General features: G+C 37.2%; 1 protein-coding gene across 14 annotated transcripts in view; it reads right to left on the bottom strand.

Annotated features, from left to right (window-relative positions):
• WDR17 (WD repeat domain 17) overlaps positions 1-13,663 on the bottom strand; it is a 69,865-nt gene that overhangs the window by 37,583 nt on the left and 18,619 nt on the right. For all 14 annotated transcript variants that reach the window (XR_015156471.1, XR_015156472.1, XR_015156473.1 and 11 more), the window contains 6 exons: positions 10,212-10,340; positions 8,817-9,000; positions 7,051-7,281; positions 3,722-3,973; positions 1,748-1,870; positions 144-328 (listed from right to left, as the gene is read on the bottom strand). Coding sequence is in view for 9 of the 14 variants with exons in the window: in XM_086380985.1 (XP_086237111.1) it covers positions 144-328; positions 1,748-1,870; positions 3,722-3,973; positions 7,051-7,281; positions 8,817-9,000; positions 10,212-10,340 (1,104 nt within the window). In the remaining 5 variants the exon portion in view is untranslated. The remainder of the gene's footprint in view (positions 1-143; positions 329-1,747; positions 1,871-3,721; positions 3,974-7,050; positions 7,282-8,816; positions 9,001-10,211; positions 10,341-13,663) is intronic.

Genomic DNA, 13,663 nt, shown 5'->3' with positions numbered 1-13,663 from the left:
TCAGTCAACCAAAATAAATTCCTAATGTATGGTTCTCTACAAAAATAATCTTAGGACAATATTAACACATAAGTAAAAGTAAACATCACTTTATACACAAAATAAGCACTGCATTATAAAAGAGAGAAAAACCATAGACATACCAAGTCCCTAAGAAAATCCCACTTCTTGGCTCCCATATCATAAAGTCCAACACCACCATCCAAGAAACAGCACACGGCGTGACCAGGAGGAAGAGAGAAGGCCTGATTCTGCGTCAGAGTTGGGGGTGGGACTGCTTCACTCGTGGAGGATGTGTAATGATTTTTGGTTGGGGACTGGTTTGAAACTAGAGAAGAAAGTAATAAACCCTTATGCCAGTGGCTTTCCACATGCTGGAATGAAGTCAAAGGACTTAATTTATATAGATGCTCCTTTGTTTTCTTTTATCTAGAATTTGTATCCATAAACTCTTAATGAGCAATGATCAGATTTTCTGCCACAGGTGTACTTTTGCAGAACTGCCCACACACACACACACACACACATACAAAATGGGATATTATTTTGAAAAGAGGTATATAGAGTACAGGTGAAACAAGATGAATAAAAATTAGTGTGAAGAATCACAGTATGTGCTGAATCTTTAATTTCTTACTGCCCATAAATTAAAACACAGCATGATTATTTTGGAATCAACGTTCTTTCAAAATGCTGATATAAAAGCTTACTTCTTCCTCTACACATACAAACACACATGAAGTTTTTTCTTTTAAAACTAATAACCCTCTTCCATAAAATTTCAATCCAATGAAAATAACTATTTCTGAGATTTATTACTCACTTTAATTTAGCTTGTGGCTCAGCTGGTAAAGAATCCACCTGCAATGTAGGAGACCTGGGTTCGATCTCTGGGTGGGGAAGATCCCCTGGAGAAGGGAAAGGCTATCCACTCCAGTATTCTGGCCCAGAGAATTCCATGGACTAAATAGTCCATGGGCTCGAAAAGAGTTGGACACAACTGAGCAACTTTCACTTTCACTTAATTTACCACGCAAATTAACAATCACAATTGTCTGACATACATTTGCATCTTAATTTCTTCTTTGTCAATGTTTACTTTCTATACACTTTCATTTCCCCAACTTTGTATAAAAGTCTCCTTGCTTAGTTATTTTCTGTATATTCTTTTTTTTTTTTTTGCAGCTTAAACAGTACAAATCTATTATCTTACAATTCTGCAGGTCAGATCTGATACAGGTATCACTGGGTTATCACATATTTTGTGTTCTTTCAAAAAAAACTTTCCCTTAGAATGTGAATATGCTCTTGCAAATATAATTTAAAATAATGATACCACTATAAATTATTAGATCAATCTATATTAAGTACACATTGGAATACAGATAAATATTTCCCAGTATATTTGATTCAGAGCAATTTTATTTAATCCTACCACTCTTTCTATTTCTTATTTTCACCAGTACCATCATTTCATTTTTCCCATGTAGACAATTTAATATTATTTTAATATCCTCATTCAATAACATTTAAAAATATAATTTTGCTCTAAATATCTTCAATTTAGCAATATTAGATATTATGTGGCTTTGATGGTAACTTTAGCACACATATTATCAAGGACAGTTTTTAAAAATCTGCCTTTCAGTAGCATCCAGTATTTGTTATGTTTATATCATTATATGATTTTATTTGATAGCAGCAAATATGATATTTTTAAATATTAAATTTTAACATTTTTACTTACATTTTTTCCTTGGAGGAGAATTCAGTACATGTAAGCAATGAAATCCTGTTTTCTTTAATTTAAAATTATCAACAGGTGTTGTTCTAGAAACATTCCAAATGCGTAAAACACCCACTTGGGAATCTAGTCAGATCAAAAGAAAAGCATTCTATTAGCACATTTTACTTGAAACATAAAATGCTGAGATATAAAAGTAATAACAAAATTTCAACTTGTCAGATTTTTAACACCACTTACTGACATTCTTCTCACAATGTTATATAATACAAAGAAGCAACTGAAATGATGCTCATCCCTTAAATTTTTGACAGGTTTTTGCTATTTTTTTTTTCTGTTTCAAATCCCCTTCTAAGCTAAGAGGCTGCTTGCTTTTGCAGCTTTTCCCAGAAAAGACAGTTATGATGATTTTATCCCCAAAAGCACCCAGTGACAAGGTGCTCTAGGAAAGCCAGTAACAGAAAACTTTCTACCCCCACCATTAACAAACCTTCCTTTCTTGAAACATTTGTAAACTGCTTCCTTGCTCACCTGCAGCCAAACAAGGACTAGATGATATGCCTGAAGAGTACCTAGAACACCCCCTGCTTCCAAAATTCCCACCTTATTAAGTTACTCCAGAAACAAGACTGACAGTTTCTCAACTGATTGCAAAGTTACCATATGACCCAACAATTGCTCTCCTGCATACACACCCAACTGAATTACAGACATGTCTACATAAAGCCTGCACACACATGTTCACAGCAGCATTATTCATAACAGCACAAAAGTGGAAACAAGCTGAGTGTCTATTAACTGATTAACGGATTAACAAAATTTGGCATATCCATACAATGGAACATGATCCATCTATATAAAGGAATGAGTACTCATTCACACTACATCATGGATGAATCCTGAAAACAACGTTAAATCAGAGAAGCCAGACATAAAAGGCCACACATTGAATGATTCAATTTCTGTGAATCCAGAATATTCACTTTCTGTGAATTCAGAATATGCAAATCACAGAGACAGAAAGAAGATCAGTGGTTAATGTACATACATGTGTAGTGACTAGGGAGTGTGTTGGGGGGTCATGGAGACTGACTGTTGATGGGTTCAGAGTCTATCAGGGGATGAGGAAAGATTCTGGAGGTAAATGGTGGTTACAGTTGTAACATAGAAACCTCTGAACTGTACGCTTTAACTTGGTGATTTTTATGATATGTAAATTCATCTCAATAATAAGGACAGTAATAATAATACATAAAAACAAAATTCCCATGTTTATCATTAATTATATCATGTGTAATTAAGTCAATTAACGTATATAAATAAGAATCTACTTCCATGTGTAGTTTAAGTGCTTAAAGAATAAAGGCTTCTTTAAAGCTGCTGAAAGGATAAAGACTCTTTTGTCTTTTATGTTAGACTTAGCAAATATGGGAAGTGTTTATACAGCAGCTGAAAGTACTTGGTTTCTCTGAATCTATGTGAATGGTAAGTCATTTAATTCCTAATGACTATTTTAAATTCCTCATCTTCCCATCCTCCATCACTTCTTAGCTTTGCTGACGGTCTTATAATTAGGAAAACATGGCCCAAAACTATCAGTGAGGCTAAGAGACCTCTCATTCATATAACTTGTTTTTCTAGCCAGTACCTTTATTGTCATCCAGCCATGGCTGAAATTGAACTGCTGTTCCCTTTTGTATACACACAAACCCAGCCATGCACACACGTGTGTACATGCATGACATATTCTGATTTTGCCAGAAACCTGGAAAACTGGGCCTTCTTTTCATTTTTATTTGTCATTATGTTAATGATACACAATAGAAATAAAAGTAAACTTGGTATTTACTGTAATAAATGGTAATATTTGAGATATTAATGTCTTATACAAAATCAGTCAATAAAATAGTGCAATTTCCCTGAGTCAATTAAAGAATATGCACATATTTAAAACTCTGGGGAACAAGGTAAAGTTACCTCCAGTTATAAACATCCCAGGAGCACTGGGAACCCAGGCCAGACACTGCACAGAAGCTGCTGCGCTGGGAAAACTAAAAGTCGTTATGCAACAAAGTGACTCGGAATCCACTAGGCGAATTCCACGATGCAGATTAGCCACGAGCAGATAGTCAGTAGAGAGTGGGTCCCACTCCAGGGCCGACACGGGGTCCTCTTCATCTGTCCCTTCAAGAGAGTCAGGTCTCAGCACGTGCTTCTGACTTTTATTACCTATTCAAATGTAAGGAACACGGTTTTCAACAAAATTTCCAAAATAAGACTAACAACTGAGATCATTTGAACTTCCTCTTTGCAGACCACTGATTCCAAGAGTCCTGGGAATACAAGTGTGGCATTTTTATGTGGAAGTCATAACTGACATGCGAATGAAGGAGAATTAAAGAGTTTGTCCAAAGGATGACAGGGAAGCTGCAGTCAATGGGGTCACAAAGAGTCAGACACGACTTAGCGACTGAACTGCTAAGGATGCAGCTGGACAGAACTGCTTTGCTTAGGCAATCCCCAGTATCCTGGATGTCTTTCTATTTGCTACTGAGAAGTTGTTAGGGGAAAAAAAGTGGAAAAATAACCCATATGATCTTGTCAACAATTACAATTTCATTAAATTACAATAGCATAGGGGTAGGGAGGTGCTCGGAGAAGGCAATGGCAACCCACTCCAGTACTCTTGCCTGGAAAGTCCCATGGACGGAGGAGCCTGGTGGGCTGCAGTCCATGGGGTCATGAAGAGTCGGACATGACTGAGCATCTTCACTTTCACTTTCATGCATTGGAGAAGGAAATGGCAACCCACTCCAGTGTTCTTGCCTGGAGAATCCCAGGGATGGTGGAGCCTGGTGGGCTGCCGTCTATGGGGTCGCACAGAGTCGGACACAACTGAAGTGACTTAGCAGCTTAGCAGCAGCAGGGAGGTGCTCACCAACAGGAAGAATATTATGTTCTGATTAAAAGCACAGGCTTTGGAGCGCTGCCTGGGTCCAAATCCTAGTTCCAAGATACTGAATCTCTGTGTGCTCACTTTTTTATTTTATGGTATAGAACACAACGACACCTTTTTTTTTTTAAGAATAAATTAGTTAATTGCCTTGAAGTGGGTGTATGATAAACGCATCCCAATATTTACAGTCATCTGTCCTCATTCATATTACCATTTGCCACATCGTAATTCACTCCTGGCTACCAGAACAAACAGGCAGCGAGAAAAATAGGGAGACGAAACAAATGAAATTAAGTGAAGAAAAGGACCAGCAAACAATCCTCTTATTTCTTCCAAATTATATACACACTGGTGATAATGAAAAAAAGGCTTCTGCTGACATACCACACAGAAACTGCAATTAAATGTTCCTCTTGTTTGCAACAGAAAGGCAGTGAAACAGCTAAGTTTAGAGATTACAACCTTAACAGAAGTACCAATTATTCCTAAGTATCATAAACTTTAAAAGAAGTACTTACTCAAAAAATAAGACAATTCAAAGATACCATAGCTCTTCCTGCAACGACATCATTACCTGCTGTCTTCCAACATAACAGATTATAAAAGCAACATTACATAAGCACTACGCCAACATTTCCAAAAGGAAACAATGAAAATTTGATTAGTGCATATCCCTGGAATAATACCAAAGTCAATTTAATTAAAACATTTCTACTATGAAGTTTGAAAACAGATTTTCTAATGATCTGCTTTTGTCTAAGGATATAACCTGAAATAGCTAAAGCAGTAGTTTTCCACCTCTTTTGGCCCTGCTTCCGCTGCTGCTAAGTCACTTCAGTCATGTCCGACTGTGTGTGACCCCATAGACGGCAGCCCACCAGGCTCCCCCATCCCTGGGATTCTCCAGGCAAGAACAGTGGAGTGTGTTGCCATTTCCTTCTCCAATGCATGAAAGTGAGAAGTTAAGGTGAAGTTGCTCAGTAGTGTCCGATTCTTCGTGACCCCAGGGACCGCAGCCCACCAGGCTCCTCCAGCCATGGGATTTTCCAGGCAAGAGTACTGGAGTGGGGTGCCATTGCCTTCTCCCTCTTTTGGCCCTAGAATCCCCTATTAATATTAGAATTTTTACATGAAGTCCAATACGGAATAAAGTGGTGTTTTTCAGACTGAAAGGGAACAGAAGGCTTGAAGCCTCAGCTGGACCACCTACCAAAATGTCCCACCCCACCCCTGCCCAACACACACAAAGAAATCCACAGACACACTAAGCAGGGTTTAAAAATCACTGCTTCCAAATGATGGATGAACTGCACTATTGTGGGCAGTCCTCCACGAATATTTATTTCTTCCAAGAGAGACAAAGACAGGACAGCAGAGAGCTTGAGATCACAGTCTGCTCTGAGAGCCTCGAGGACCAAACAACCATCTGTGGTGACAGGAAGTCGCTCAGAAGGGAAGGGGGACCACCCCTCAGGACAAGACCTAATGGTGCTGGTATCAATGCCAATGCTCTCTGAGTTTCAAACTCACAGTTTAGAATGCAGTGGCAGAACTGAAAAGCAGTGCTTCCTTCATTACCCGTTAGCTCTTGCATATGTAAGGAAAACACACCACAGGGCTATACTAATGTTTTGTGCACATTAATTGCTAAAGATCCTATAGAATAGTGAAGTCAAGGAATCTGTATTGGGTTGTTACAGGTTGAATTGTGTCCCTAAGAGATGGTGAAATGTACTAAAATGTCTTACAAATAAAATTTACTTCTAATGGTTATTTGGAATCGGCACAGTACTGGATAATATTTGCACAATTATTGTGCTGTGTGTGTGTGTGTGCTCAGTCGTGTCCAACTTTTTGCAACTCCGTGGACCACAGCCCACCAGGCAACTCTGTCCATATGATTCCCCAGGCAAGAATACTGGAGCAGGTCGCCATTTCCTTCTCCAGGGGATCTTCACGACCCAGGGACAAAATCTCCATCTCCTGCATTTGCAGACGGATTCTTAACCACTGAGCCACCTGGGGAGCCCAAGCACAACTATTATTTAAAAATTAAAATACTATTAACTTTCTATGCCATGTAAATATGAAAATTACGTATGTAATTTGAAATTATGTATGTTATATGAAACATACGTAAATACGTTAATTACGTATGTTAATATGAAAATATGAAATGTAAATATGCAAATATGAAATTACGTAAATGTAAATATGAAATTGTGTATGTTAATATGAAAATATGAAATGTTAATATGAAAATATGAAATGTAAATATGTAAATATGAAATTACGTATGTTAATAAGAAAAATAAAATTTAAGACATCTGACTGAAAAAAACATTCTTACCTGGCTGAAAAATTGATAGACTTCCATCAACATGACCAAAGGCAACCTTCCCCTTTTTCTGTGTATGCCATCTGAACATGCAGATATCAGACAGGAAGCTGTGGGCGTCTCTGTGCACAGTCACCCCACTGTCTGGTCCTGAGATGGTCCAGATGAACAGCGGGCCTCTGTGGGAAGCAAATGCCACAGCATCACCAGCATTCCAGCACCAGCTAAGAGAGGCAGGCGTCCCTGGAATAAATTAAATACAGATACACAATCGAGAGATGTGGCATAAGACCATGCCATTCAGTATTATCTGCATCCTACGCTTCCAAGACAACCAAAATACAAGGTTATGTTCATTATTTTAAAAAATTACCTCTTATTTGGGACTTTAATTTATACAGTAACCCGAAAGACTACAGGGAACATGCGGAGAGAACGTCTATGATGAAAAAGTATACCTAGTTTCTGGTTTAAAACTACTCATGTGATCATATGCTTCACATACTCAAAGAGACTTACAGAGTTCTTTCTTTCTTTCAGGAAACCATATATTGGGTTGCCCCAAAAGTTCATTTGGATTTTTCTAACTGGAACAAACTTTTTGGGCAACCCAATATTAAAACAATGAATTCTTACTGTAAGCAATGAAAACTTACAAGGAGTATTTTTGTGCATAAGACCTACTTTAGGTGTTCTAGGTGTACAAGTTTAGTATGGGATACAATTCCTGCTTTAAAGGCTATTAAATATAAATTGGGGTTAAGTATTATTCTCTCAGTTGCGTCCAACTCTTTGCGACCCCACTGACTGTAGCCCACCAGGCTCCTCTGTCTGTGAGATTTTCCAAACAAGAATACTGGAGTATTCTGGCCATTTCCTCCTCCAGGGGATCTTCCCAACCCAGGGGTCAAATCCGGGTCTCTTGCATTGCAGGCATAAGGATTAAATGTACGAAAAGTTAAATGTGCTTCTATACGCATTTAATAACAAAGTTAATGCTACAAACTATGATCTTATCAGGAGTTTAGATTTAAATTTTAGTTTTGCTTTAAATTAAACAAGTCACGTTACCTAAGCCTGGTTCTTCATCTGTAAAATGGATCTGACTAAAATGAGCTGACCACCTGTTTCACATAAACGTATACAAAGTTAATTATTAAACTCTTATAATTGTCTCACTGAGAAAATTGCCTCTAATTATTGTCTTTATATTTATTTTTGAATTTTTAATGTTATATTTAAACATAAATTATCTGGTACAGATTATGTTTTTAATTAATCAGTGTACTAAGTCTGATTGGAGAAGGCAGTGGCACCCCACTCCAGTACTCTTGCCTGGAAAATCCCACGGATGGAGAGCCTGGTAGGGGGCAGTCCATGGGGTCGCTAAGAGTCAGACACAACTGAGCGACTTCACTTTCACTTCTCACTTTCATGCACTGGAGAAGGAAATGGCAACCCACTCCAGTGTTCTTGCCTGGAGAATCCCAGGGATGGGGGAGCCTGGTGGGCTGCCATCTATGGGGTCGCAAAGAGTCGGACACGACTGAAGTGACTTAGCATAGCAAGTCTGATTATTTCATGAAATTGTGTTTTGGTTTGTACGCATCCACACACAGAACCATGAATCATGACATAAAATGTGTTTCTTACATAGACTTTCATTAGAGAGCTTGGAAAACACTACTTTAAAACCTGAGCTTACTGAAGTATAATACTTTGCTTATTGAAATAAAAATATTTCATTCAATGAAGTAAACCCCAGTTAAGAGAGATACCTTTCGTACTGTCAAGTTTAGCAATGACTTTTTGTTCTGCAACATTCCAAATGATCACTAAATTATCGGCACTGCCACTCGCAAACAGGTCAGGGTTATGTGGACACCAGGAGAGCGCTGTGATTGTTTTCTTATGTTCAGACATGATTGCGTGGAGTTTGAATTCATTATAATGGTGATCCAACTAGAAAAAATATAAATAAAACATATCAGTGCTTCTTTTTAGGTAATACACTTTCCATTAATAATCACATCATTTTTTAAAAGCTGCACATACGAAAATGAGTATATTTAATAACAAGATATGAACACAATTCAAGCTTGGTCCACTTTCAAGTGAATTCAAATGTATTCAACGGAACAAAATCATTTTTTTTAAAAAATAAAAGAAGACTGACATTAAACATATCAATTTTAAAATGAGTAAAAACAAATGTATATTTAAATATGCATAATTAAGAGATTTATTATATTTTCTGAAGCCCTATCTACTTATGAAGGAAAAATACCTTGGTCTTGAAATAATTTTTCTGCAGTTTTTAAATTGTATTTTAGTAAAAAAATGTACGTTAAGTAAGCCAACTGCTCATTACTGCATTATTAAGATATGTGAGGTTTGCAGAGCAGTGGTATCATTTGGACCTGTTTTATGTTATTGCTTCTTGGAAAGGGCATTATGTTGTTTTTATATGCAAGTGGACAAAATGAATAGCCTAATTTTCCTATTTCCTTTGTAATTGTGCCATTAATTAGTAGATCAATTCATCTATCATTTTTAACATGTTTATGACATACTGTTATATACTGTATTTGTCATTTTGTTGAACCTGGTTTTTTCCTTGAACACATAACGAACCTTTCACAGTATTATATGATACTTTTTCAAATCATTATTATATTATCTATTAATGCCACCAATCTTTCTTTAACCATATATTTGCAGTAAAACCTTAACAGCTAACATAGTCTCCTATGCCCAACGCCATGAGCCTGTTTAAAGGTATAAATGCATTTTCTGTACGTGTAGGGATGAACAGGTTTATAACTTTTAAAGTAGTTAGTCATTTAGGTTACCAATGGTAGATAATGCAGATGTAAAGTATCTAATAGAAAAAACTGCTGTAAAAGCCATTCAGCGGAAGAGTCTACAAATACAAGTGCATGAAGAAGTCATTTCGCATATCAGTGACCCTCTCTGACTTTACAAATAACCCACATGGGGTCTTAAGCGCAATGCAGAAAACTGAACTCAGGAATTTCAAATCGAGTGTTAATTAAATATTTTTATTAACTAAACTGCAGACTTTAATAGCATTTCACTAGCTTTTCAAACTTAATTAAATATTAATCTTATCTGAAAAAATGAAAAATTGAAAAGAGTCAGCATTCTTTTACCTGATAAACATAGATGGCCAGGGTGGCACAGTAGGCAAACCTGTCTCCACTGGCAGCGCACACATCTCTGTTCCACGGCTGACACCCAGCAGCCAGCAGTCCCACCTGCCTTACCTGGGACATGTTCACCTTGAAAAACAAATTCAGAGGAATGCTGGTCATCTCCATTATTCAATAAATCACCTCTTCACTGTTTTACATCTGCGTTCCTAAATCCTTATCTCTATGCCCTGAAAAAAATTTCCACTAGCACTATTAATCTCAGCTTTCAAAGAATGGGAGCTGAAATCTCCAAATAGCAATAGACATCAAGGCAGGTCATTTCTATTAGAGAGGTGAGATTATAAAATAAATGATGACTGACATTTGATCAAGGGCTGGGAATCCCACCAGCAGTGACGGGGACAGAGTGAAGCGTAAAGTGCTCATTCCTATCCAAAGGCTCTAGTACCACTGACTTCCCAAACAGACAGAAATATACAGAATTTCATGTAAATGTACCAGTTTTTAAATACTGGCAATTCATTCAAGGCAGCAAGTTCAAATGTAAAACACTGTGAGCCAACCCAGTATTGGGAATATTGTGACCTCTGTCTCAGAACTTCAGTTTCACATTGCCTCTGGCATCCTTACAAACACTATCTGAGGTACATAAGACAGGAATACAAGCTGGGTTACCAGTGGTCTTCACTGTGAAGAGGGGACGAAGGAAACTGGAAATCACAGAATATACATCGTTCATATGGCAGGGCAGAGGATTTTAGAGTAAACAAGCCTAGACTCAGTTATGTTAACTCTCATTTATTTAAAAAGCTACTTTCTTCTTTATATCTCTTCTATTTCATAGTTCCACTTCCTGAAAAGATCTCTTTTTTCTACTCCAATTTTTCTCTCTTCACCCCATTAAATTCCCTTATCTGAGTGGAACTAGTGATGTAAATAATATGCAGTGAAAATCAGCACGATAAAAAATCTGTGCTTTTGAGTGCTTACCAGTATAAGAAACTGCTACAAATATCTCGTTTCTTCCTCCCCTAATGACACCACGCATTCTTGATAAATAATAAAAAAAATACACACTTTCCCTTTCACAATGTTACAGCAATATTACTTTTCACTGAAAATATACATTATTTAAACTACATGTGAATTAAATAGGCTTTTATAGTTTATCCTTGGGATGTAAGGTTTGTGTGTAAACAAATTTTGAGTTTATATTTGGGAAAGAAACGTGAGACTGTCCACACCATTTTGCATTCCCAACAGACAAAAATGAGTGTTCCTGCTACTTGACCTTCTCACCAAAGCTGTTGTCGTCAGTGGTTTAGATGGGCCAGTCTAACAGGCATGTAGCAGCATTTTACTGTTGCTTTAACCTGCTATTCCCTAATAACCTGTGATGCTGGACATCTTTCCATAAGCTTCCATGTCATCTGTCATCTTCAGTGAGGTGTCTTTTCAGGTCTCTTGCCCTTTTATTTTCTGCTGTAATTCTTTCTTATATTCTGCTTACTTTGGATTCAATTTGCTCTTCCTTTTCCAGTCTTCTACGGCAGAAGCTTAGATGATTGATTTTGGAGCTTCCTTTTTTTCTAATACATGCATTCAATGCAATAAATTTCCCTCCACACACTCCTTTTCCTGCCTCCCATAAATTCTGTTAAGTTGTATTTTCAGTTTCACTTAGTTCAAAATGATTTTTAATTTCTCTTGAGAGTTCTTCTTTGATCCTTATGTTATTTAGAAAAGTGTTGTGTAATCTCTAAGTACTTGGGGATTTTCCAGCTCTCTGTTACTGATATCTAGTTTAGTTCCATTGTCTAAGAGCAGACACTATTATTTCTATACTTTTACATTTGTTAAGGTGTGATTTTGGTCCAGAATATGGTCTATTCTGTCAATCTCCCATGTAAGCTTGACAAGAATGTGTAATTTGCTATTGATAGATGAAGTAGCTGATAGACATCAAATTACATCCAGTTGCTTGAAGTGTTGTTGAGTTCAACTATGTCTCTACTAATTTTGTGTCTACTAGATCTGTTCTATTCTGACAGAGCAGTATTAAAGTCTCCAACTATAATAGCTGGGCACAGATGAATATCCCTGCCGTATCTGACTTTGGTGCTGATCCTTATTTAATCTCTTTCAACTGTGCTTTTGTTTTTTTGCTTTTTAGTGTGCCATGTAATTTTTTGTTAACAGGAGAACATGATGTCACTGTTTAAAAGAACTGTGGCCAGTAGTAGGTCTTTAGTGTTGTGATGTTAAGATGACTCTGTAGTCCCATGACTGTAACTAGTTCTCTGTCTTCCAATAAGCCCATGCCCGTGGACTGGGAATTTCACCAGTACTCTTGGAGATTTTCCTCCCCGAGTGGGACAGGATGGTTAGCAGGGGCTGGCTACTTCCCTTCTCCCGGACAGGTTGGGTGCAGATATCATCTCTGCAGATCAGGCTCTAGTAAAACAGGACAGCCTTGTTAAGAAGAAGGATGTTCTGACATATTTCAAAACAATTCCTTTTCCTCTCCCCTTGCCAGAAGCATGCAGGGTTCTTTCTCTGATATTTACTGTGAAAACCTAGTAAAGGTCCTGGAGGCAAAACTTAGAAAAGCCTGGAGACCTCCTTAATTACTGGGTCCCCCAGGAGTTTTTAACTCTGGGACTTGACACACGAGCCTCCAGCAAGTCACTAATTATCGCTGAGGTTCTCCACTCCGACTCTGGTTCCCACGGAGGTTTCTGCAGGTGGGTTTCTGCTCTGACGCACTGTGATTCTGCCCGTATGCCTATCTCTCCAATTTGGGGGCAGCAGTTGGCCTGGTGACTTCAAATCTCTTAGGAATCTAAGGAGGAGTTGTTGATTTTTCAGTTTTCATTGTTTTGTTTTGTTTTAGGCCACAGTGAGGACTTCTGAGCTCCTCACATGCCAAACTAGAAATGATTAAGTCCTTCCGCTAACTCTTTATTAAAAAAAAAAAAATCACTTCTAAACCCATGCTAATATATTTTTACTGTATCATGTATCTTGATTTACTTCTTTTTAGTTTCTAAATTCAGGTAATATAAACATTTCAATATTTTCATACAATTTGGTCTGCTGTGGTATGTTCCTGGGCAGCTTTTACAAGTCTTATTATAGTCCAACAACTTAAATCCTTCAGAATTCAGAGTTGAAGAACTTTTCCAAACCAGCCATTAAAATAATAAACAGGAAAAAACAAAATGGCAGCTTCTTTAAAAAATTAGGGTTTTTGAATGAGATATTAAAAATCATGCATCATTAAAGATATGAATACTATCACATCTACAAATCTAAATTATGTATTTAAACTGCTAGTATTTGAAACTTTTTTGTTATTTTTCAAAAGTATCATTTTATATATATATACATATATCTCACTTTTATTAAGTGATATCTACAATTGCTGAAGAGACAAAGTGTCCAGAAGC

Source organism: Bos grunniens, chromosome 27 (assembly GCF_055505025.1).
Source record: "Bos grunniens cultivar Pamir isolate PY7600 chromosome 27, Bosgru_T2T1.0, whole genome shotgun sequence".
Lineage (NCBI taxonomy): Eukaryota > Metazoa > Chordata > Mammalia > Artiodactyla > Bovidae > Bos > Bos grunniens.
Note: the sequence above shows the minus strand (reverse complement) of the source record. Positions and strands in the feature narration are given on the sequence as shown.